General features: G+C 46.6%; 1 protein-coding gene and 2 long non-coding RNA genes across 12 annotated transcripts in view; 2 read left to right on the plus strand and 1 right to left on the minus strand.

Moving 5' to 3' along the window:
- Positions 1-17,324, plus strand: part of LOC133242330 (uncharacterized) — an 89,576-nt gene extending 72,252 nt beyond the window's left edge. For 2 of the 6 annotated variants that reach the window (XR_009734848.1, XR_009734842.1), the window contains one exon: positions 5,116-8,546. This is a non-coding gene — a long non-coding RNA (uncharacterized LOC133242330). Of the gene's footprint in view, positions 1-1,646; positions 8,547-16,164 lie in introns of those variants that run through there. The other 4 variants (XR_009734844.1, XR_009734847.1, XR_009734843.1 and 1 more) reach the window with 4 other exon arrangements.
- LOC133242331 (uncharacterized) lies at positions 7,067-21,532 on the minus strand. The gene is made up of 2 exons (XR_009734849.1): positions 20,297-21,532; positions 7,067-7,210 (listed from the first exon to the last, which is right to left on the minus strand). It is a non-coding gene; the product is annotated as an uncharacterized LOC133242331 (long non-coding RNA).
- A 149-nt stretch (positions 21,533-21,681) lies between these two features.
- Positions 21,682-26,122, plus strand: part of LONRF3 (LON peptidase N-terminal domain and ring finger 3) — a 39,284-nt gene continuing 34,843 nt past the window's right edge. For 2 of the 5 annotated variants that reach the window (XM_061408431.1, XM_061408433.1), the window contains exons 1-2: positions 21,686-22,652; positions 25,333-25,451. In XM_061408431.1, the coding sequence (XP_061264415.1) occupies positions 21,836-22,652; positions 25,333-25,451 (936 nt within the window). In that variant the 5' untranslated portion in view covers positions 21,686-21,835. Of the gene's footprint in view, positions 22,653-25,332; positions 25,452-26,122 lie in introns of all 5 variants that reach the window. The other 3 variants (XM_061408432.1, XM_061408429.1, XM_061408430.1) reach the window with 3 other exon arrangements.

The raw sequence follows: 26,122 nt of genomic DNA on the forward strand, positions 1-26,122 counted from the left end.
CGGCCAAAACAAACAAACAAAAGCCAACAAAAAACCCCAATGATTCTCAGCCTCTTAAGTAGAGTTCTAAGACTGAGAGGGAACTTTCCAGAGAAGATTGCTCTCACCTTCCACCCCCAGGAATGGTAGTGCTAGAGAGAAGATGTGGCAAGTCTAGAGAAGACATCTCTCACTGTTCTATATCTTACCAACAAGACAGAAGTTCTGCACAGCCTTGGAGTCCCTTGGGATCACAGACTGCTTGAGGGCAGGAACTGTATTACGTTCTTTTCTGTAGCTCCTCCAGCTGTCTCTCACAGTTCTTTAAACATCTCATGTGCTCAATGGATAAATGGTACATGAGCAAATATTTTTTTCCATCCTACCATCTCTTGCCCCTTCGTTTTTGAGCTCACTGGGCCCAGCTCTAGACAGACCTGTGAAACAGATCAAGTTTGCCTTTGGTGCCCTTTGCTGAGCAGGTGGTCCTGTCTCCTGAGTGCCCATTGTGTCCTCTGACTCACCATGGTTTCACTCTCAAATCCCAGAAAGGCCTGTTCTTCCTAGGCAGCATCACATACCTCACCTGAGCTTCCTCATTATGTGTTCCTTATCTTGCATTCTTCAAAGGTTTCACAAAATTAGGGTTAGGCCACCTGGCCAATGAGCATTACAGAGAAGAGAGCCTTCACACTCTTGCCTCAGCATGCAACTTGGGTATCCATAGTACTTTCCTCCATCTCTCATCTTCTTTAAGCACTGAGCCCACCCATGGTGAGCAGTACTTACCCACCTCCTAAGCCCCCTTTTCTCTCTCTGAGGACAGTTTTGTGTGATCCTGGGGTTGTTTGGTTTTTAAGGTCAGGTAAGCCTCAAGAATAGAGCAAGCCCTGCTTGGATCAGTGTATCTTTGTTATTTGTTGGGAAAATAAGGTATTCATCATACTGAATGACACTGTCTTTAATTAAAATGACCTGTGATCACAATGTATTGATTACTTTTCCTCTGAAATTCATAAACTGACTTTGAAAACAATTCCAAAGAAGGAATTACAAAAGGTTTTGAGCAATAGAAGCTTCCCAGGGCAGTATCTTTGAAAGACTAGTTCATTTATATGTTTAAGTTTAAAATGTGTTTAGAGAAAACTCAAATATTTCTCTTAAAAATTATTGAACATCTACTCTAGGGAACAGAGTGTGCTATTTAGAGGTTAAGAGCATTACTCTGGAGCTGGACTGCTTGGGTTCTAATCCTGTGTCTGTACCTAAGTTACCTGTATAGTCTTGGACAAGTTACTCAACCTGTTGTTTCCTCATTTGTAAAATCAGGATAGTCCTTCCCACGTAGGGTCACTGTGACAAATCAGTTGAGTTAATCACATAAAGTGCTTAGAATGCAGGACCTGGTACATAGTAAGGGCTTATTTTCTTGGGCTCAAAAATCACTGCAGATGGTGACTGCAGCCACAAAATTAAAAGACACTGGCTCCTTCGAAGAAAAGCTATGACAAACCTAGACAGCATATTAAAAAGCAGAGACATCACTTTGACGACAAAAGTCTGTCTAGTTAAAGCTATGGTTTTTCCAGTAGTCAGTCACGTATGGATGTGAGAGTTGGACCATAAAGAAGGCTGAGCACTGAAGAATCAATGCTTTCGAATTGTAGTGTTGGAGAAGACTCTTGAGAGTCCCTTGGACTACAAGGAGATCAAACCAGTGAATCCTAAAGGAAATCAACCCTGAATATTCATTGGAAGGACTGATGCTGAAGCTGAAGGTCCAATACTTTGGCCACCTGATGCGAAGGACTGACTCATTGGAAAAGATTCTGATGCTGGGAAAGATTGAGGGCAAGAAGAGCAGTGGGTGACAGAGGATAAGATGGTTGGATGGCATCATCAACTCAATGGACATGAGTTTGAGCAGACTCTGGGAGATAGTGATGGACAAAGGAGCCTGGCGTGCTGCAGTCCATGGGGTCACAGAGTTGGACACAACTTAGCGGCTGAACAACAACACATAGTAAGGGCATCATATTATGATTATTATCATCATAACAATGTTTGAGGCATTGTGTTAGAAAACACTTAAGGTAATACTTAAAAGGCATATCCCTACCTTCAGGAAGTTCACAGTCTAATAGGAAATACGATGTATAATTTGTCATAATAAAGTCTGATGGGTGCTCTCAGAAATGCCAATGGTCATGATGGGAGGAACAGCTGACACGAAGAGGGCTCTAGTAGGGAGAACATCTCAGTACAGTTCTATAAAGCACCAAACACCCTCCACTTCATTCAGAACACTGTGTCCTGAGAATAGGAGTGTCAGTACAACCAGATGCTTGATATTCATAGTAGTGATGAGAACAGAAGGACCTGAGAGTAGAGATCACACTTTTTACTAAAATGCTTCCCCCTTTAAAAAAAAAAAAAAAGAATGGTTTGCAGTGTCAGTCCCTGTGAAAGTATTTAGTGCTCATCCCTTCACTCCGAATAGAAACCTGTCTGGACAGAGAATTCATAGACTCTATCATCAATATGTCTCTCTGTTTACAGTTCCCGTTTCAAAAACTGACATACAGTATTGCTCTGATCCTGAAAGAATTGAATAATCTGGAAGAATTTGCCATTTTACCCAGAGAGTTTAGTGATTTACTCTGGATTAGAATTGCATCAAAATTTAAGAATAGTAACATTAAATAATGAGATAATTTACACTTGAGGAGTGCATTGTTTCATTACTGTATCATTTTTTATGGTGCAGAAATTAGTTTTTTCAATTAAAATATTGGTTGCCTTTTTTTTTAAGCCAGAGTTTCCCCCTCTCAGAAATAGTTATGAAGATGACAATTTGTGTTGCAATCAGTTATTTTGTATGATTCATGAAGAAACACTTTAAAAATAACTTTGTAATAAAGATGGAAAACTGTTTCTTCACGATTGTGATTCATCATAATTATTTTTGAACATTTGGTAAATCCTATTTCTGGGAATTTTAAGAAGTGCTTGAAAACTCTCTCAAAGCCTGCTTAAGGCTCTCATTTATGAATTCTGCAGAAGCTTCACTTTGTGAAGAAATGGGCTTGAGGTCGTAAGCATAGTATGAGACAGTGTGGTTAGATGTTTCTGCCCTCTCCTCATCTTTTCAGTTTCTCTTCTGAGAATTGGAAAGTCAAAGGATTATTTGGGGGAATTAAAATAATTGCAAAGAAAAAGAGCACAGGCCTGAAACCTTTCCAAAATGGCATGTTCTGTGCTTCTGGGCCCAAGGGGCAAGCAGTGGGTGGGGTATGTACTGAAAGGTTTCTCTTTCACAAGAGAGAAAGGTGAGATTTCCATACCAATTCTTAAGAGAACTGTGATGGAGCCACAGATGTGTTTTCTTAAGAAAGGGAGAGAGAATATGGCAGTCGTAACTGGAGCCTCCACATGCTATACTTGGCGTTTGTTCCAGATTTGCTTGGTTGAACTGAATTTCCTGCTTAAAGTTTGTAATTACTATTTGGAGAATGGGCAACATACCATTCCAAGTTGTACAGAATGAGCATACAGCTGTCATCTTCATTTTCCTCCAAAGGCTATTTCCTCCAAACAGTTGGTCCTAAAGTGAAGGATTTTATTCTGCTCTGTGGCTCATAGAGTAGAGCAATCATAAAGTGTATTGATGTTGGCCAGAAAATCTGCATTCTGAGCATGTGTGCGATTAACACCCTTATTGGATACAAACGATGCCAAGAGTTTCCAACCTTACCTGGAACTTCCTAAGGGTAGTGAAAATGAATTTTTCACCAACTATGGCTGCTTTAATTCCTGGTGCACTACTTTTTTTATTTATCTTATTTATTTTTGCCTGTGCTGGGTCTTTGTTGCTGCCTGGGCTTTCTCTAATTGCAAGGAGTGGGGGCTTCTCTTATTGCGGAGCACAGGCTCTAGGGCCTTCGGGCTTCAGTAGTTGCAGCACATGGGCTCAGTAATTGCAGCTCCTGGGCTCTAGAGCATGGGCTCAATAGTTGCAACAGTAGACTTAAATGCTCTGCTGTATGTGGGATGTTCCCAGATCAGGGATCAAACCCTTGTCTCCTGCACACCGGCAGATGGATTCTTTACCACTGAGCCACCAGGAAAGCTATATTGCTTTTATTTTTTTTTAATCTATTAATTTAACTATAGTTGATCAATAATATTGTATTAGTTTCAGGTGTATAGCTTCAGATTCTTTTGCATTATAGGTTATTATAAGATATTTAATATAGTTCTCTGTGCTATACAGCGAATCCTGTTGTTTATTTTACGTACGTTAATGTGTATCTATTAGTTCCATACTAATTTATCCCTCCCCTACTCTTTCCCCTTTGGTAACCATAAGTTTGTTTTCTATGTCTTTGAGTCTGTTTCTGTCCTGTAAATAAGTTGATTTGTTTTTTTTTTACATTCCACATATGTATTTGTCTTTCTCTGCCTGACTTATTTCACTTAGTATGATATGTGTATGGAAGTATTTCATTTTTCTTGTGGTTGAGTTATATTCCATTATACATATGTGTGTGTGTATATACACATATATACCACATCTTCTTTATCTGTTCACCTGTTGATGAACACTAAGGTGTCCATGTCTTTACTATTGTAAATGGTGCTGCAGTGAACACTGAGGTGCATGTATCTTTTTGAATTAGAGTCTTCATCTTTTCCAGACATATGCCCAGGAGTGGGATTGCTAGATATGGTAGTTCTATTTTTAGTTTTTAAAGAGACCTCCAGACTGTTTTCCATAGTGGCTGTACCAGTTTACATTCTCACAGTGTAGAAGGGTTTCCCTTTCTCTATACCCTCTCTAGCACTTATTATTTATAGGCTTTTTGATAATAGCCATTCTGACCAGTGTGAGGTGCTACCTCATAGTTTTGATATTCATTTTCTCTAATAATTAGCAATGTTAAGCATCTTTTCATGTGCCTCTTGGCCATCTGTATGTTGTCTTTAGAGAAATCTCTAATTAGGTTGGATTTCATGACTTTATTCTGATGTAGAGAATGTGGCAAAATAATGGGATGGCACTTCTGTGATTAGGTTACAGAAGATTGTGACTGCCATCCCACTGGCACCCTCTTTTGCCCTCTTACTTTAATGAAGCTTGATGCCATATCTCCACGTGCTGTATGGGGAGACCCACATCCAGAGACTCAAGGAAGCCTGTGGCCAACAGCTTATGAGGAACTGAATCCTTTGTCCAACAGTGTATGAAAAACGGAATCCTGCGAACAACCATGTGACTGAACTTGGAAGCAGATCCTTCCCTTCAGGTGAAGCAGCATCCCTGGCCAGTGCCTTGATTGCAGGCTTGTGAGAGGCCCTGAAGCAGATGACCTAGCTAAGCCATGCCTGGATTCCTGAAAGTGTGTTTTAAGCAGCTAAGTTTTGGGAGTAATTGGTTATACTGCATACTAACTAATACACCTTCCAGGAGATAGCCACTGTCCTAAGTGTGCTATCATCCTCATGTGTGTTAGTCACTCAGTTGTGTCTGACTCTTTATGACCCCATGGGATGCAGCCTGCCAGGCTCCTCTGTCCATGGGACTTCCCAAGCAAGAATACTAGAGGGGGTTGCCATTTCCTTCTCCAGGGTATCTTCCTGACCCAGGGATTGAACTTAGGTCTCCTGCATTGCAGGCAGATTCTTTACCATCTGAGCCACCAGGGAAAATTGTAACATTCCCATGCTGCTACTGCTGCTAAGTCGCTTCAGTCGTGTCCGACTCTGTGCGACCCCATCGACGGCAGCCCACCAGGCTCCCCCATCCCTGGGATTCTCCAGGCAAGAACACTGGAGTGGGTTGCCATTTCCTTCTCCAATGCATGAAAGTGAAAAGAGAAAGTGAAGTCGTTCAGTCGTGTCCGACTCTTAGTGACCCCATGGACTGCAGCCTACCAGGCTCCTCCACCCATGGGATTTTCCAGGCAAGAGTACTGGAGTGGGGTGCCATTGCCTTCTCCAAACATTCCCATACATGTGTTTATATATATGCTACATTTGTATGTATCATTTCTATGTATACCTGTACACACATTATATATATATATATATATATGCATATATGTATACACATTACTATATATATAGTATGTATATACATTATATGTATATAGAGTATATACATGTAATACAATTACTTTTACAATTAAGAACATGTAATACAATTACCATATAGATATATGTGTATATATATATTGTTGTTCAGTCACTCAGTCATGTCCGACTCTTTGCAACCCTGTGGACTGCAGCATGCCAGGCTTCACTGTTCTTCATCTCTCAGAGTTTGCTCAAACTCATGTCCATTGATTTGGTAATGCCATCCAACCATCTCATCCTCTGTTGTCCACTTCTCCTCCTGCCCTCAATCTTTCCCAGCATCAGGGTCTTTTCCACTGAGTTGGCTCTTTGCATCAGGTGACCAAAGTATTGGTGCTTCAGCTTCAGTATTAGCCCTTTCAGTGAATATTCAGAGTTACAGTATTACCCTTATACCAAAACCAAAGATATCACAAGGAAAGAAAATTATAGATTATTATCTTTTATGACTATAGGTACAAAAATCCTCAACAAAATGCTAGCAAACTGAATCTAACAACATATAAAAGAGTTATGGAGAAGGAAATGGCAACCCACTCCAGTACTCTTGCCTGGAAAATCCCATGGACGGAGGAGCCTGGTAGGCTACAGTCCATGGGGTCGCAAAGAGTCGGACACGACTGAGTGACTTCACTTCACTTCACTTCACTTATGCACTATGAAAAGTGGGATTTATCCTAGGAATATACAGTTGGTTTAACATCTGAAAATAAATTAATGTAGTATATTGTAATGATTGAATAAAAAAGAATCACATGATCATCTCAATAGATTAAAAAAAAAAAGAATTTGACAAAATCCAATAGCCTTTTATGATAGAAACACTCAACAAACTAGAGATAGAAAAGAACTTCCTCACCTTGACAAAGGACTTCTATGACCCACAGCTAATCTACTTAATGGTGAAAGTATAGGTGCTTTATACCCTTACACTTAGAAACAAAACAATGTCTGCAGCTCAACAATTTAATGGAATTCTATCCAGAGAAAGTAGGTGGGAAAAAAGAAATAAAAGGCAGCCGCATTGGAAAGGGAAAAGTAACATTATCTCTATTTGCAGATGACATGATCTTGTATGTAGAAAATCTCAAGGAATCTGCAAAGAAAACAAAACACCTACTATAAGTAATTAAAAAGTTCAGCATGATTGCAGAATACAGGATCAATATACAATAATCAATTGTGTGTCTGTATACTTACAATGAACAATCCAAGAAGATTACAAATTTAATTTACAGTAGCATCAAAAAGAATGAAATATTTAGGAATAAAGCTAAGAGAAGGAATATACAACTTATACTCTGAAAATTACAAGACTACTGAAATAAATTATTTGGGAACACATTCTATGCTCATGGATTGGAAGACAATATTATTAAGATGGCAGTTCTTTCCAAATTGATCTGTGGATTTGATGCAATCTATATAAGAATCTCAGCTGGCTTCTCTTTAGCAAATGGCAAGCTGATTTTAAAATTCACAAGGAATTGCACGTGGCCCAGAATAGTCAAAGGAATCTTGAAAACGAAGAACAGGGAGGGGACATATGAATACCTATGGCTGATTCATGTTGATGTTTGGCAGAAACCAACACAATTCTGTAAAGTGTTTATCCTTCAATTAAAAAAAAAAATAAATCCAACAATCTCTTCCAAGAATTGAAGAATATCTTCCTTCCAAGAGAAAGGAAAATATATGCCCACAAAAAACCTTGTGTATAGCAGCATTATTCATAATAACCAAAAGGTAGGTATGTGTGTGTGTGCTCAATAGTTCAGTCCTCTCCGACTCTTTGTGACCTCATGGACTGTAGCCTGCCAGGCTCCTCTGTCCATGGAATTTTCCAAGCGAGAACACTGGAGTGGGTTGTCATATCCTACTCCAGGGGATCCTACTGACCCAGGGATTGAACCTGTGTCTCTTGCGTCTCCTTCATTGGCAGGTGGATTCTTTACTACTGGTGCCACCTGGGAAGCCCCAAATCCAAATGTCCATTAACTGATGAAGGCATAAAGTGCTATATCCATACGATGGAATATTGTTTGGCCATAAAAGGAACAAAGTGCTTACTGATACAGGCTACAACATGGATGCATCTTGTAAGACATTATACTGAGTCGAAGAAGCCAGTTACAAAAGACCACATGTTATATGATTCCATTTATTTGAAATGTCCAGAATAAGGAAGTCTGTAGACAGAAAGTAGATTGGTAGTTGCTTAGGGCTGGAGGGAATAGGGAATAGAAAACTAAAGGCTATGAGATTTCTTTCTGAGGTGATGAAAATGTTCTAACATTAGTGATGATCACACATGTTGGTGAATAGACTAAAAACCATTGAATTGTATAATTGAAATGGATGAATGTGAATTATAATTAATTATAATGTTTATGGATATGAATTATATCTCAATAAAGTTGTTTTAAAAATAAGCTAGTCATTCATAGGGCTCATCTCATTTGCTTTCCATCTCTCTAGGATCACTGTTCTTTGTTGCCTAATATATAGTGTCTTGAAAATTGTTGCTTCATATTGTCTGGATTTTTTTCTTTCGGTTGTTTCATGCAGGAGGGTATGTACAAATTCTACTGTGCTGTCTTAGCTAGATGTAGCAATATCCCTATTTTTTAATTGAGGAAACTGAGGCCAAAAGCAGCTAACTGGCTTACCAAAGTTCATACTAGTGGCAGAATCGGGTCTATAACCAGGATTTCCTGATCTCTCAATCTGAAGTTGAAACAGGATTGTTTCTCACCTCTGCAGCTTCTAGGGCAACTTGAGAGCTGAAGGTTAGTTACCTAGTCCAAGTGAATGTCTGGGCCTTGTGGATCCCTAAAACGTACGATCAGATCTCTGCCTTCCCTTCAATCAGCAAGTATTTACTGCACACCTGTGTGCATTTTCCACAGTTTATTGTGATCCACACAGTCAAAGGCTTTGGCATAGTCAATAAAGCAGAAATAGATGTTTTTCTGGAACTCTCTTGCTTTTTCGATGATCCATCAGATGTCAGCAATTTGATCTCTGGTTCCTCTGCCTTTTCTAAAACCAGCTTAAACATCTGGAAGTTCACGGTTCACATATTGCTGAAGCCTGGCTTGGAGAATTTTAAGCATCACTTTATTAGCATGTGAGATGAGTGCAATTGTGCAGTAGTTTGAGCATTCTTTGGCATTGCCTTTCTTTGGGACTGAAATGAAAGCGGACATTTTCCAGTCCTGTGGCCACTGCTGAGTTTTCCAAATTTGCTGGCATATTGAGTGCAGAACTTTCACAGCATCATCTTTCAGGATTTGAAGTAGCTCAACTGGAATTCCATCACCTCCACTAGCAACAGTTAGCAACAGAAGCAACAGTTAGAACTGGACATGGAACAACAGACTGGTTCCAAATAGGAAAAGGAGTACGTCGAGGCTGTATATTGTCACCCTGCTTATTTGACATATGCAGAGTACATCATGAGAAACACTGGGCTGGAAGAAGCACAAGCTGGAATCAAGATTGCCAAGAGAAATATCAATAACCTCAGATATGCAGATGACACCACCCTTATGGCAGAAAGTGAAGAACTAAAGAGCCTCTTGATGAAAGTGAAAGAGGAGAGTGAAAAAGTTGGCTTAAAGCTCAACATTCAGAAGACTAAGATCATGGCACCTGGTCCCATCACTTCATGGGAAATAGATGGGGAAACAGTGGAAACAGTGTCAGACTTTATTTTTCTGGGCTCCAAAATCACTGCAGATGGTGATTGCAGCCATGAAATTAAAAGATGCTTACTCCTCAGAAGGAAAGTTATGACCAACCTAAACAGCATATTAAAAAGCAGAGACATCACTTTGCAACAAAGGTCCGTCTAGTCAAAGCTATGGTTTTTCCAGTAGTCATGTATGGATGTGAGAGTTGGACTATAAAGAAAGCTGAGTGCCAAAGAATTTATGCTTTTGAACTGTGGTGCTGGAGAAGACTCTTGAGAGTCCCTTGAACTGCAAGGAGATCCAACCAGTCCATCCTAAAGTAGATCAGTCCTGGGTGTTCATTGGAAGGACTGATGTTGAAGCTAAAACTCCAATACTTTGGCTACCTGATGCGAAGAGCTGACTCATTTGAAAATACCCTGATGCTGAGAAAGATTGAGGGCAGGAGCAGAGGGGGACCACAGAGGATGAGATGGTTGGATGGCATCACCGACTTGATGGACATGGGTTTGAATAGACTCCGGGAGTTGGTGATGGACAGGGAGGCCTGGTGTGCTGCGATTCATGGGGTCGCAAAGAGTCGGACACGACTGAGCGACTGAACTGAACTGACTGTGTGCATTACATTTTGGGAGACATTCCTGGGCACAGAAAAGCAGGGACTACCATCTCTGACTCACCAAGAGGTTCACCATCTCTTTGGGAGAAAAGGCCGTACATGAAACATCTCTATGATTCAAACACATTTACCTATAATATAACGAATGACTCACTCAACTGTGCAGCCAGGAGAGGTAGGAGGAGTCACTGTGTGAGGGCTTTTGTCAGGAAAGTCTTCCAAGAGGATGGAGAACTTGAGTTTCAGAAGAAGGTAGCATCCCCTGACTGAGCGAGGCCAGAAAGGCAGGATGTTGTGTTAAAGTGCACATGACGTCTCAGAGTCTCCTTGGCTATAATAAAAGCCTGAGTCTTGGGGTGGGGGAAGGAAGGGGATGTTATTATAGGAAAACAAGTGTCTTCTCAGGTCATGAAAAGCTGGTTTGTCCACTTGAAGTTACAGGACAAATGTTCCAGACCCTAGCTATTCAGCCATTCTCTAAGCATCTACTGAGCACTTACTATTTACTGGGAGTTGTGCTGGGGGCTGGAGATTGACAGATGTCCAGGATTTGTGACTTGCCCTAATTCATGGTCTAGAGGGGAAGACACTTGGACTTCAATGACAGATTTCCTTAAAGGAAGGTGCTAGCTTTCCCCACCCCACTCCCTGTTGGTCAACAGAAGTGGCCACATCCTTTCCCTTTGCATATCCATCATCAGGGTTGGGAGAGGAGAAACGAGGGAAGGACCCAGGACAACAACAGCTGGAAGAGGTCTCTGCTTCCTGGCGGGCATGGCAGGGCACACTCCCTGATCAGTCCTGAGCTCTGCTTTACAGCTCGGCCCCAAACTCAACCCTCCAGGAAGCCTTCTCTTCTGTATCTGCTCCCCCTGCGACCCCCACAGGCTCTCCTGATTGCACTGAGATGTGTGGACACTGTTTGGCTCCCCTGGAAAAGCACAGGCCCTTTAGGGGGACGGTCCAGACATTCTTCAAGTTTGCGACACCCCCCACGGGGTCTGCACAGGTAGGTGTCTGTTGACTGAATCACGGGGCTTTTGAATCCGTCTCACTGTCAGTGGTGCTTCTCTTCTACCTGCCCAGGCCTGGCTGTCTCCAGAGGGTCTTCCCGCCCTCTTCCCATCTCGCTTTGGCTCCTCTGCAAGGCCTCCCGGGAGGTTTCCACACCTGTGGCCAGGTGTGATGCTCGTGCTGCTGTGGTGGTGGGTACAACGAGGGCGTGCGCCCCCAGGTGAGGCCCCAACCCCACGGCCACAGGGAGTGACTTGTGCTGTCACTGGCCTCCTAGACCACGTGTCACGGCCAGACCGGGCTGTGGGTGCTCACCGAAGAGAAGCACACACACAGGGGTGCCATCTCCTTAGGAGAGACGAAAGCCCTGAGGTAAAGAGCACAGGGTGCTGAGTCCCAGCCCCTCCTCTGTTCACGGAAGCCGCGGGAGGGCAGGGAACCAGCAGGCCTGCGGGAGTCTCTGGACTCGACCTGGCCTGCACATCTCAAGGGGGTCACTGCCCAGGCCTGTGGCCTGGAGCCTACCCCCACCCCTGGGAGTGGGGTGGAGTGTCAGGGCTCCATCCTTCCTGCTGAGCAGAAGTCCGGCCCTGCGGGGCCCTGCTCCTGGCTGAGTTGTCACTGCCAATGGCCCCTTTTCACTCACAGCCTCCCCTAGCTTGTGGGGTTTGAAGCAAGAATAATTGTGTCATCTCACTGTCTAGGTGGAGAGGGTCCCGCCATTCATAGACACTGCTCCTCCCCCGTCTCCTCCATGCCTCAGGATAGGCATATTGCCTGGTGGGCTTTTTCCATAAACTGTAAATTCACCTCTTCATTTTCCCTCTTCCTGCTGGCTTTATAACAAAGAATTGCACTTCCCCCAACCAAAAAAAAAAGTCTTAGCCAGTACAAGTGTCTGAGAGAGAACCAAACATTCCCATACATCTTGGTCGGCAGTTTAAGTCTGATAACACCGTGCTCAGCAACTACAGAACAGGGACATATGCCCTGCTGAGCAAACAGTTGGGTTTCAAGGCAAATCCCTAATATCTATGAGCATCTTACGGAGTCAGAAACCCACTTGACCCAACATTCATGACAGAGTGGTTTTTCACAATTTAAAGGAATATTTGTTTAAAGAGATTCCAAAGTTATTGAATCTGAGTGACTATGCATTTGCTTGTTCTCTTCCCCTGGGTTTTCAGATAGGTGTTTGTAGAAAGAAAGTGACTCATTCTATCCCATAGCTAATTTGTGGCTAAGCCTAGGACTTGGGCTCACTCTTTCTGAGTCCAGGACTCTTCATCTGAGCCTCCCTGGGATTTGGTCAGGGTTTGCTTCCAGGTTGAGGTTTAAACACTAAGTGGAATGGAAGGAAAAGAAAATGTCTTGAAGCTCAGAGGTGTGAAGGCTTAGGACATTGACAACCAATTAAAAACTCAGATAAAATGCCTCTAAGAGGATTATATGCTGCAGAGCAGTCAGTGGGGAAACAGGACTTGAGTTCCTGCAAGGGGATTTATACATAAAGATCTAGGGATTCGTCTAACAGCATATTTGGGAGGAGTGAACAGGAGATGTCAGGGTGGAAAGTCAGAGTCCTGATAAGATACTTTCTGGCTCTGGGACCTGGTACAAATTATTTCACCTTCTTCAGCCTCTGCTGCTCATCTCAAATGAAGGAATGATGCTAATACCAGAGTTATTCCCAGTCAATTGAGGTCATCCCATCAGTCCCTACATCTGCTCCATGTTATCCTAAATGTCTTTTGAACCCCCCACTTCTCTCTGTCCTTGTGGTTCCTTCTTTAGTTCATCTTTCTACCTGGTCTGCCCCAGGCTGCATCCTTTACATTCTGCTGTACACACTGCAGCCAAAGAGATCTATCTTTCTAAAACTCAAAGCCAGTTACATGGTGAATCTGCTTAAAACCCTTCAATAGCTTCTTATTACTCTCAGGATAAGACCCAAATCCTGGCCCTGGTCTACAAGGCCCTTCATTTTTTGGCACCTGTCTATCTCTCCAGGCTTATCTCACACTGCTCCTCTCTCTTAAGTTCCAGGCTCAAGCCACAATAAACTAGTAGCTGTTCCCCAATGAGGCAGCCTCTCTCACCTCCAGCCTTTGCATAGCTTTTACTTCTAGCTAGAACACTCAGCCCGCTCCAGCACCCTGTCCTCCCCCTAACCCTGTAGTCCTGTGGAATCCAATATCCATTCCACCCACCTGGGAAGTCCTCTCCCAGTCTGACCTGCTCCTTCTCTGTGCTCCCCAGCATCCCATGCTTCTGACTCCTTGGCACTCATGGCCCTGATTGAAATGACCTTTTGCCTTGTTTTCTCCGACTCAGCTCTGCAGGATTGTGACTTATCATCATTATGTTTCCAGCAAAGACAAGTTGAATGAACGATGTATGTTGAAATGATTCATAAACTACAACTTGCTACACCAGTGTTAATAAGTATTATGTAATATTACAGTGTTCAGGTTGGTTAATATTGTTGGCCTACTCACCCATTTTATAATAACTAATATCAGATTTCAGTTACATCATCCTGGTCCCTTATTATGCCCAATACTAATAAAGGTTACCATTTATTGAGCAGCTAATCTAGGCTAGATTCTGTGGTGAGATTTTAGATGTGATTGCATTTATTCCTGATTATATTAGGTTGGCCAGAAAGTTCATTCAGGTTTTTACAGAAAAACTCAAATGAACTTTCTGGCTAATCCAATAGCAAGCTAGGTGCTATTATAAACATTATTCCCATTTTTCAGATGGAAAAAGTAAGGCAAGCTCAAAGAGGTTAATTAGCTTTCCCAATATCAAATAACCAGATTTTGAATCCAGAAACTTTGAGTTCATGATCCAAACCCTGGTTCTAATCATCGCTCAGTTCTGCCAGAGTTTCAGATAAGGACACTATCAACAGAGTGAGAAGCAGCCCATGGAATGGGAGAAAATATTTACAAATCACATATTTGAGAGGGGATTAATATCCAGAATACACAGAAAACACTTAAAACTCAACAACAAACAACCCAGTTTTTTTCATTCTTTTTTTAAATTGAGATATAGTTGATATACATTATATGTTACAGATGTACAATACAGTGATTCACAATTTTTACAAATTATTCTTCATTTATAGTTATTATAAAATATTGGCTATATTCCCTATGTTGTATTATATATGTCCTTGTAGCTTATTTTATACCTAATAGTTTGTGCCCCTTAATCCCCTACTCCTATGTTGCCCTTCCTCCTTTCCCTTTCCTCACTGGTATCCACTAGTTTATATCTGTGAATCTGCTTTTTTTGGTTATATTCACTAGTTGGTATTTTTTAGATTCCACATATAAGTGAGATCATACAGTACTCATTTTTCTCTGTCTGACTTATTTCACTTATCACAATACCCTCTAATTCCATCCACCTTGTTGCAAATGGCAAAATTTCATTCAGCCACATACAATCTTATTTTAAAATAGGAAAACACTTAATAGACAAGTCTTCTAAGAAGATATACAAATGGCCAATAAGCACATGGAAAGATGCTCAAATCACTAATCACTGCTGCTGCTGCTGCTGCTAAGTCACTTCAGTTGTGTCTGACTCTGTGCGACCCCTTAGACAGCTGCCCACCAGGCTTCCCCATCCCTGTGATTCTCCAGGCAAGAATACTGGAGTGGGTTGCTGTTTCCTTCTCTAATGCGTGAAAGTGAAAAGTGAAAGTGAAGTCGCTCAGTCGAGTCCGACTCTTAGCGACCCCATGGACTGCAGCCTACCAGGCTCCTCCACGGTGGGATTTTCCAGGCAAGAGTACTGGAGTGGGGTGCCATTGCCTTCTCCCACTAATCACTAGGTAAACACAAATCAAAATTGCAATGCTATGCCACCTCACACCCCCTAGGGTGGCTATTATAAAAAAGAAAACAACAGAAAATAACAAATGTTGGCAAGGTATGGAGCAATTGGAACCCTTATGCATTGCTGGTAGGAGCCACTGTGGAAAATAGTATAGTGGATCCTCAAAAACATTAAAAATAGAATTACTGTACATCCAGCAATTCCACTTCTAGGTATATATATCCAAAGGAAGTAAAAGCAGGGTCTGGAAGAGATATTTGATACTTGTGTTCATAGCAGTATTATTTACAACAGTCAAAATGTGGAAATAATCCAAGTGTCCACTGATGGATAAATGAATATACATACAACAGATTATTTTTTGGCCTTTAAAAGGAAGAAAATTTTGACACATGCTACAACATGAATAAACAATGTGGTCATTATACTAAGTGAAATAAGCCAATCCCAAAAGGACAAATACCACAGGATTCCACTTCTTTGAGATACTGAGAGTTGTCAAATTCACAGAGACAGAAAGTCAAATGGTGGTTTCCAGGGCTGGAGGGAGTGGGGAATGGGGTGGTTATTTAATGAGGACAGAGTTCTGGCTTTGCAAAATGAAAAAAAATGTTCTGGAGATGGGTGGTGGCAATGGTTGCATAAGGATATGAATGAACTTAATACTGAACTGTATGCCTAAAAATAACTAAAATGGTCAATTTTGCATTTTGTATATTTTACCACAATTTGTAAAAGAAGATCCAAGCCTTAATTTTAACCATTTCCCAGTCCTGCCCAAGGCTTCTGATATTTTCCTTCTGATGAATGCTTGCTGCTTTCCCTCCAGATAACCTCCCTTTTCTTTCTTTTTCCTCCTGACACTAGACTGCTCTCTACCAAGATCTCCAGAGCCTCACATCGGTCAGTGCCCCCAAAGAGGCAGAGTCCAGCTTCAGGCCTCTAGCCTTCTCTCTTTTGGGGAAGAAAATACCTCTACTCTGAAGGCAGCCAGCACATATTTTACTCACAACAGTCAGCAGATGGCTGTGGATCCCAGGAATCACATCAGGACAAAGCTCGCTGTGCATTTTCCATCACTGGTAGCTATCCCAACAGTGACGTGGGGCATCGTTATTAATAGGTGAAGGACAAAGAGAGAGGGGAAGTGGCTTGGGTTGAGTCACACAGCAAAGTTAGAACTCCCAACTCCCAGCAACTGGCCTCATCCTGGGCTCTATCCCGCACACCTGGCAGCTCCAGAGACTTTCTCCTTTTCGTACTCTGGGCCATGAACTCTCTGGTTAACCAAGAGGGTCCAACTTGTCTTGCAGAGAAATGAAGCAAAATCTTCCTTGGGACGGTATATTGTGGTCTTCCTGTTTCTATTGATTGGCAGGAAACTGAGTGCCCCCTACTTACTGAATGACCTTGAACACATCATTGCAAGTCCCTGGACCCTCAGGTTTCCCTTCAGTAAAGTGTAGAAAAGAGTTATTGGTGCCTACCCCAGAGAAGCTGTGGATGAGCTAGGGAGAGGATCGGTGTACCCTTATCCAGTTTATTCTGCATTATCCTTTACACGGGTGAACTTCCCGGCTGAACATAATCACATGGGTGGGCTTTAAAAATACAAATTCCTGGGCCTTGACCAACCTGGCTTACTTGGATTTCTTCTCTGTTCTCCTGGCCAAGTGGCCCCCAGTATGAAGGGAACCCCCTCGAGTTGAGCAGTGGGGTGGTCTTTAACCTTTCTGTTTAAATCCTCTCGACTCAGCTTAAAGGAACCTTTGCTAGGACATGGGAGACATTGCGTTCTGTTTCAAGCTCCCCCTTGGACTCCCTGTTCTCCCAATTTTGGCACTTCTCACATACTGCTTGTTATTTTTACTTAACTGTTTCAAATCTTTGCCTCTTATTTCCTCAGTTAGCTATCAGAGGATAAAAACAGTGTCCTGCCCTTCTCTTCTTGACCCCCCAAAATGCCAGCTCCATTAGCACCTAGTACCTCTTCAATAAATATTTGTTGAATGGCAGATCTTGTAATTTGGAAATCTGAAATCATTTCTTATTTATTTGGGAGGGGTTCTGTGTCCTTTGGAAGCTTTCTGGTCACATGGAAAGAACTTTAAACAAAGAGGCAAGAGCCCTAGCTTCCAATCTTGGCACTGTCACAAACTCCCATTGTGACCTGCAACAAGTCGCCTGCCTTCTCTAGCCCTCGGTCCCTCACTTGAGAAACCAGGACTGATATATAAGTTTCTTTCAGCTCTGGATTTTTTTCACTACTGTGGTTAGCCAGGGGCAGCCTTTGTCGTGTCAACGTCTTTAATGTCCACCATGCCTTACTTTTTTTTTTTTTTTCCTGTAAGAACTATGTCATTGATGGATCACTCCCAGTTTATAAAATGAGAAACTCAACTAAAGAACAAGTAAATGCTTTGGCCAAGCTTCCACCCCTAATGTGTGTGTGTGGGGAGGGGATGCGGGGCAGGGGTTGCTCATTCCTCACTGCAGCTCCCTGGCTAGGGCTGGATTCTTCCCTTCCAGAGCTGTTACCAGTCTTTCCCAAGTGTAGGACTGCCCACCCTCTTTGTGAACAATCCAGGGCAAAGGTGTGACATAGACCAGCTGGGTTTCCTCTTGTCCCTCTGCTCACTGCTATCTAGGGCCAGAATGTCCACTGCAATGTTCAGTACAATCTGTTTCCATGTTGTTCCCTGAGGAGGAGATGAAGGACATGAGGCCAGTCCTTGCCCCCTAGCCAGCCTGGGGAAAGCTGTGCTACCATATGTAAGGGAAGACCTGGGAGCCAAGTGCCTGGTTCAGAGAAGATGCTCAACAAATTTGTTAAAAGAGGTGAAAACTGTCAACGTTTTAACTTTTTAATTTTAAGGAAGGGAAAGCCTTTCTTCAATGAAATCATCCCCGAAGCTCACTAGGTGAAACTGGTGAATGCCCAGTTGCCCCAGTTGAGGGGAGCTGGAGTCAAGCCCTGCCTGCTCTCTCCTCTGGGCCCCAGAGAGGATCCTCAGAGCTCAGGTGGGAAACTTGCTGTGAGTAAGCTGAAAAGAAGGGACAGATCAATTCGTGGGCTTTTTCCTGGTTAACCTTAGCTAGGAGGGGATCCTGGCCAAAAAAAATAAAATAAAATTGGAAGTTTGAAGGATCCAGCCCTCTAAAGAGAATATTCGCATCTGAAAAAGAGTCATCCATTTCTCCTCTCTCCTTAGCGTCATCAAGTTCTAGGAACTTCAGTTATTAAGGGCAGAGAAAAAGAAGTTTTGAGTAGATTTGTTTAAGTTGGTTCACCAATGAATATCAATGGAATTGTTTAAACAAAGAAGGAAAGAGAAGCATTGTGGTAATGTTTTCCAGTGTTTAATAGAAACCCATTTGGTGTCATCCTGCAGGCAGTCTTGATTTGAAAATACAATGTAAAACTCTCATGGAGTCTGGTGAGTGGATGGTTCTGCCTTTTGCACCATTGCTCCCTGTAGTTTGAACAATCCTAACTTCATGGTTAGCCATGGGCACCCACAGCTGCCCAGAGGGGCTACCTAATGAGAGCATCTCTATTCCAAGTCTGCAGGCCTGCCTGACTTGGCCTTCTCCTTGTCTCTCCACCCATGACAGGTAAGGGAGGGAAGCCAACTCAGGGGATGCTGACTTGTCAAGGTGGTCCAGGGAACAAAGCACACCCCAAATCTGCATCCGGAAGACAATTTTGGATAACCAATATCTAGTTTTAAAACTTGTCAAAGAGATATGATTCTTGAATTAAGAGGTTTCCATTATTATCCATCTCATGGCCCTTTCATATGAATCTCTTTACCTGCCCCACAGACTATCCCACCTCACAGGTGCCAGAAGAGGCAGGCAGATAATTAATACTGGGAATCCTGCTACAGACTGTGTCCTCCACCTGAATTCATATGTTGAAACATAATCCCCCATGTGATGGTATTTAGAGATGCAGCCTTTGCGAGGTGATTAGGTCATGAGGCTGGAGCCCTCATGAATGTGATTCGTGCACTTAGAAAAGACCTCACAGAGATCCTTGCCCTTTCCACCATGTGAAGTTAGCACAAAGACAACTGGCTTGAGTCAGGACAATGATTCTTACCAGACGGTGGATCTGCCAGCACTTTGATCTTGGACTTCCCAGCCTCCATAAATGAATTTCTCTATTAGAAATACTTCTTTTATTTGTAAACCACCCAGTCTATGACATTGTGTAATAGCAGCCTGAACAGACTAAGATGGACCCCATTGAATAACAGGGGAAACTGAAAGATAAAAGGAGCTCCCCTTAGACAGCAAGTCAACAGGAGCCCCAGATTCTCCACAATTGCCTGGCACAGACCTCTCCTCTGCCTCCTGGCCAGTCCCCTGACTTCCCTAGCTTCAAAATCTGGCTCAAGCCTGAACTTGAAAAAGAGGACAGCCATCTAATCACCTGCCCTTCCACCAGTACTGCTGACTTCACCCCCTTGTCCAAGCCACCACCTCCTATAGCATCTGGACTAGTCTTTTGTACTTAATTAGTTGAGTTGGGTATCATGACATCTAGTCTTAGGATAGAAGGCACTCAAGGTTCAAGGGGAACTTGGTCATTAGGACCAAGAGCTTGTCAAGGTAAGACCTTGTGGGAGGACTGGCCCAAAGTCTCACATCAAGTTATGACAAAGCCAGGGCTGCTAGCCAAGTTTTCCTATGTGTGCCTTCTTGGCTATATCCTGAGTTCCTCGGTTTCTTTTCTTGGTCCCCTCCTGCTATGTGCCCGTGTCCCTTCTCCCCTTTGACCCTCTCCCCCTGAACTGTCTCAGAGGGAGACTCTAAGGATTGCTGCACAGTACCTGTTCTCTGGGACCTTGGGGTTGACTCAAGGGGGATTAAAGAGTGGAAACAGACATAGCCTGGATGGATCCTGTGGTTCTTAGCTCCGCAACATAACCTGTCATTCTTGACATTGGTTCAGAAGCCAAAACGTTGCCTCTCAGAGTCTTGGATCACTTACCCAAGGTCATTCAGCTCAGAAACGGCCATAGCAGAAGCCCATTGTATGTCCTCAGGCCTATGGGACAGCACTCTTCCCCAGACACCGCTCCAGGCAATATCCAGGGCACGATGACTCCCGAGGCCCGCTGAGCCAGAAGCGAGCCCAGACCCCCCCCTCCCTGCTCGGTGTAGCGGGACCCCAGGGGAAGTGCGTTATTCCTTTAAGTCTCTGAGCCTGTCTGCTTATTTGTGCTTTTGGCTCCCTTCCGAAGTGTGGGGGCGGGAGGGAGACACAGTGTGGGCGGTTCACTCTGGCCTTCTGCAAGTAAGCGGGGCACCCTCGACACAGTAAGCCAAGCACTTAGGCTGTGCGCAGCCCCCTGTCCCCCACCCCCCACCCCACTGTGACGTGCCAGTGTCAGAACTCTCCGTTCTGGAGCAGCGGACCTGGAGGCAGCTGAGCCGGCCGCTGGAGCGCGCCGGGACTCGCAGACTTTCTCCTGAGCCGCGCTCTGGGTTCCTGTCTTCCCCTCGCGGTTCTCCCACGCCCCCAGAATACCCACTGACCCAGCAGGCCTTGGGCTCGCGGCCGCGCCCATCCAGCCGGTGGCCCCCAGGGCCTGGGCGCCGGCCGCCCGCCCAGGCGCAGGTTCCATCGCTGGAGGGGAGAGAGGTGAAGAAGCAGGGCGCGCGGGGGGCCTCCTCCCGGTCCGGGCCGGCTAGCGCATCTTCTCCGCTTGTTCTTTCCGCTCTGCGAGCGCAGCCAAAGTGCTGAGCCCGCCGGGCCCGCTGCTCGGAGTCACTCGCAGCACAGGAGACCAAGCGCCCTCGGATAACCACACTTACTACCTTTGGGGGATTCCCTGGGGAAGGTGGCCGGGGACCCCGCATGAGAGGAGCTGGGGCAGGGACCCAGGTGAAGGGCTGCCCCGAACACTCCCAAGGTGCTTCCGTTCGCAGACAGCCGCTGTCGCCCCTGGGAGCGCAAACCTCCTAAGAACCTAAAGACCTGGAGGACTGTGCTTCTCGAGCGGGGAGGGGGCAGTTAGTGAGCGGCTGGCGGAGACCTGTTTGCTGACGGCTTTGGAGGTGGGATGGAGTAGGGTTTGGAGACGGAGAAGCCCAAGAGTAGACACTGGTGCTTTTTGTTGTTGTTGTTTCTTCTTCTTCACTTTCCCAAAAAGGAACCACATCGCGAGGGGAGAAATAAGACAGAGTGTAAACACAAACAACCGCAAAAAGAAGCCAAGAAAAGCGAAGCCAAAAGAAGCAAGCGCAACACTGTTACAAAACTGTCTGGTTTTGTAACAATCGCCCCGCCGCCGGCCAATGAGCGGCGAGGCGGCGCATCACGTGGTGCCGTTTTATATAACACTTTGCTGAGACAAGACAGTTATTAGGCGGCGCGGGGCGGCCGGCATGGAGCTCGCGGAGGCGCGGCAGGGACCGGCGCGCGGCAGAGCGGCGGCGGTGGCAGCCCCGATTCCCTCCAGCCGCCGCTCCCAGCTCCGCGTTCCCGGCCCCTAGACGCCTCTTCTCCACGCGTGTCCCTCTCCCTATGGATTCATTTCAGGCTGGACAGATGCTGAGCTTGCCCGCCGAGCTCGGCAGCAACAACTTAGAGCTGGAGGAACCGGCAGCATCAGCGGCCCGCGGAGACACGGGCCCCCACCCGGAGGCGGCTGCAGAAGGCCCCGCACCTCTACCGACTCGGCCGCCAGAGCAGGAGCAGCCTCCGAGGGCCTCGACGCCGGAGTGCAAAGTCCTGCTCACGCAGGCCGACGCCCTGGCGTCTGGGGGGCGCCTCCGAGAAGCCCTCGAGGTGTACCGACAGCTCTCCGAGCGGCAGCAGTTGGTGGCCGAGCAGCTGGAGCAGCTGGTGCGCTGCCTGGCCGAGAACGTCCCGCAAGCCGAGGAGCCGGCGCCGGAGCCCCCAGACGGGAGCCGCGCTGGGAGCTGCGCGCTGGCGGCGGAAGAAGCAGGGGCGGTGACAGCCGCCGAGGCCACCGAGGTGTGGGATGGCTTCAAGTGCCGGAAGTGCCATGGATTTCTCTCAGACCCCGTGTCCTTGTCCTGCGGCCACACCTTTTGTAAACTGTGCCTGGAACGCGGGCGGGCAGCCGATCGGCGCTGTGCGCTCTGCGGCGTCAAACTCTCCGCGTTGATGGTGACCACCGGGCGGGCGCGCGGGACCCGGCGGGCTGGGCAGCAGGCGCCGCCGCCGCTGCGGGTCAACGTGGTGCTCAGTGGCCTCCTTGGCAAGTTGTTCCCGGGCCCAGCTCGGGCGTCGCAACTCCGGCACGAGGGCAACCGGCTGTACCGCGAGCGCCAGGTGGAGGCGGCCCTGCTGAAGTACAACGAGGCAGTTAGGCTGGGTGAGCCCACCGTACCGCCGGGGCCGGGGCGGGCCGGGGCTGGATCCGGGAGGGGAGCTGAGGGTGACTCCGGCGGAGGAGGGCGCGCAGACCGTGGGATGGACCGCGACTGGAGTGGGGGCGGGGAACTCTGGAGTTCCCTCTCCGACTTTTTCTCTGTGTCTGCCCCTTTTCTGGGTCTCTGTATGTCTCCCTGCTCTTTGTCTCATGTCTCCTGTGAGCTCGTGTGTTCCTGCGTGTCTCAGTCCCTGCTTCTCTTTGTGTCACTCTGTTTCCTCTGTCTTTTCCTTTCTCTCCGCATCTTTGTCACTCTGGCTCTTGGTTGGTGTCACCGTCTCTGTTTCTCGGGCTCGCCTTCTCCTTCTCCCTCTGCGTGCCCCAGCCCCTCTTACACCTGCCCGCACCTTGCAAATCGGGAGGTGAACTTCGCACCCTTCCCACTGGCGCGCCGGGGCCCCTGCGCTCCAGACTGCCGGGGATGTTCTGTCGGCGCCTGTGTCTGCCGCTCCCTCCCGGTCCGGGGCCGCCCTGCCGGCCGGGAGTTGTCCCTTCCGGGGCCGCGGTGGGGTGGGTCCGGCATGGAATTAGGTCAGGAGAGCACTGGTTGCATAAGGGCCGCGAGCGGCCCGGGCCGGGCGGCCCCTCCTCCGCGCGGGCGGGCGGGATTGTGTAACGGCTGAGGTAACCGAAGTGGGCCACGCTCGCCTCGGAAACCATCCCGGGAGCGTGTGCGGGCGGGGGGAGGCGGCGGGCAGGAGCTCTCGCGCCCCGCTGCCCTGTGACTCATTGTCACCGCTTCCTATCACACGGTTCTCGGCTGAAATAGATGCCCTCCCCGTCCCCCCTCCCGCGCCGCCTGCCCGCAGCCTGCGCCCTCGCTTCGAACCCTAGCCCTCCAGCCCAGAGGGCGACGGGCCAGGCGACGGCTCAGGGATCCCTGAGGACACTGGACTGACTGCCAAGGGGACCGCCTCTGCCCAGCTTTTCCGTGCCGCCTGAGGATGGGTGGGTGGGCTCTGCGGCCTCAAGGGCAAAGTGGGCAGCCCCACGCCGCTGGCCGCACTAGGGCGCCTGAGTTCCCTTAGGCAACGACTACCCCAACCCCCCACGTCTGGACCCAGGAAGTGGCCGCCCAGCGACGAGCGACGGGTATTGCCCAGCTCGGGCGGCTGCCAGGAGCTCAGCGGTGGGGCGCGGTGTCTGGCGAGGCGTGCCAGGGAGAAGGCGACAGGGTTGGGCAGACAGGGTTCTGGGATCCGAGGGTGCCCTGAGCCCTGCTTGGACGGTGAAGGAGGGGATGGGCTGCAGTCTCCACGTGTTGAATCTTCACCCGACCTTGCAACAGGTAATGGGGGAGGGGGAAGAATGAAGGTGGACTGGGGAACACTGGCACCCCCCAAGCCCCGACGCATGTGCCCAAGCAGAGCACCTTGTCAGCTGCCACCAGGCTGGCTTGTGCTGCAGGAAATGAACAGAGGAGGCTGTAAACTCTTAACTGATGTCTTAAGAGCAAGTAATGGGCACCCACGCAAACCCTCTGCACACTCCTGGGGAAAACAACAACAAAGCCTGTCCCCACAGCAGAGGCTGGAGCCCAGTCTGTAGGGAAGAGCAGGGCAGTGTGAAGGAGACAGGCAGAGCCTGCTGAAGCCCAGATCTCAAAGGAAGGTTCCATTCCTGATCGAATCCAGGGCTCCGGCATTGCCGGCGGATTCTTTACCAGCTGAGCCACAAGGAAAGCCCCAGCTGCCCCTTAAGAGCCAGGAAAGCCCTTTCCTTCCCTCTTCCTCCTCTGTCTTGGTTACTGTCATCACTTTTCCCTGGGGGTTCATCCTTGGACCACCAGAGAATCCAGGGGCCTCCCCAACAAAGAGTATCGTTGTGCTAGAAAGTGGCCAGTCTCTCTTTCTATTATTTTAAGTGCTATACTGTACTTCAGAAAAAAAGGAACCTGTCTCTTACCCCAGATTCAAAGTCTGTCACGGTAGCAATGACTCTACCAGCTAGCTAGGCTTTGAGCAGATGCCTTCAGCTCTCAAACTTGATTTTCCTTGAAGATTGGGTTGCTTGAACCAGATGATCCCTAAAGGCCTTTCCAGCCCTGGGTCTACCGATTTAGAGTATTGATGAGAGCCAACCTCACTTTATTCCCAGAAGCCTTGTTCCAGCCCATTCATATCTGCCCATCTATAATGAGATGATGGAGCCTTGCAAATGCATTTCTGTTTTCTTAAGAGAAACTTCATATGTGTTGGGGTTTGTAGACAAAGATGTTGCTGATAAGACTAACTTGGACTTGTCTTCCTGGTGGCAAGAATGGGGATCACATCCAGCCACCACCTTCTCCCTCTTCCCTGGCCTGTTTCCTTGTGGGCAATACCTCACTCAGAAGCTAGGCTGCCAGTTCCTAGCCACAGCCATGAAGCAGGGCGCCAGAATTTGCTCTGTGTCAGAACTGCTAATCACTACTGACCCCACAGGCCCTCTAAGGAACTGCTTGAGAGAGGGGGGATAATGACTTCTTTACAGTTGGGAAAGCTCAGACCCAGAGTGGCTGGGGGTGTGGTAGGCAGGGCAATACTAGGGCTGGAGATTAAGTTTACTCTTTTGGGTCCTTACTAGAGAAGTCCTAGATAACTTGCCATTTTGCTCAAGGTTTTTTTTCCTCTCATTTTGGCAGCTCCAAATGACCATTTGCTTTACAGCAACCGGTCTCAAATTTATTTCACCTTGGAGTCTCATGAGGACGCATTGCATGATGCCGAAATAGCATGTAAGCTCCGCCCCATGGGGTTTAAGGTGAGTGTGGGATGAGAAGGATGGGAAGGAATTGTAGTGAGGACAGGAAGTGGCAGGGAGGACTGCCACTGGGGGTGGGGGGAAGCGGTGGGTAGGGGCACTAGGGCGCACTCAGAGCAGGGGAAAGGCTCTTCATAGGAGCTGGTGGGGGGAGTCCCTTGACAAAGGGTGACTTAGGGGTCTGCGAGAGAGGTGAGTTCTGTCCCAATTTGATCTTAGACTGATGACTTGCAAAGCAGCCTGGAATTTGTGATTCTTTAGAACTTGAACTTGGGAGCCAGACTGCCCGAGTTTCTGTCCTAGCCCTGCTACTTTTACTAGCTGTGTGGCCTTGGCCAAATTACTTAACCTCCTTGTGCCTCATCTCCTCACCTATAAAATGAAGATATTCAAAGCATCTGCTTAACAGGGGGAGACTACCTGTTGTGAGGACTACATGAGCTAATGCAGGCAGATACTTAGAACAATGCCCGGCATATAGCATTGTATGTATTTGCCAACATCAGCATCATCACCATTATTTTCCCATGACACTAGAGAGAGGAGGGGAAGAGAAACATTGCAGTTTGGTTCTGCCATCTTAAGTCCTTAATGTAGTCAGTCAGCCTGCTGCTTTCCCTAAACATGTAGGTCACATGAGGGTGTGGGGTGGGAGTGGGGAGGGGAGAAAG

This window comes from Bos javanicus, chromosome X (assembly GCF_032452875.1).
Source record: "Bos javanicus breed banteng chromosome X, ARS-OSU_banteng_1.0, whole genome shotgun sequence".
Taxonomy (NCBI): Eukaryota; Metazoa; Chordata; class Mammalia; order Artiodactyla; family Bovidae; genus Bos; species Bos javanicus.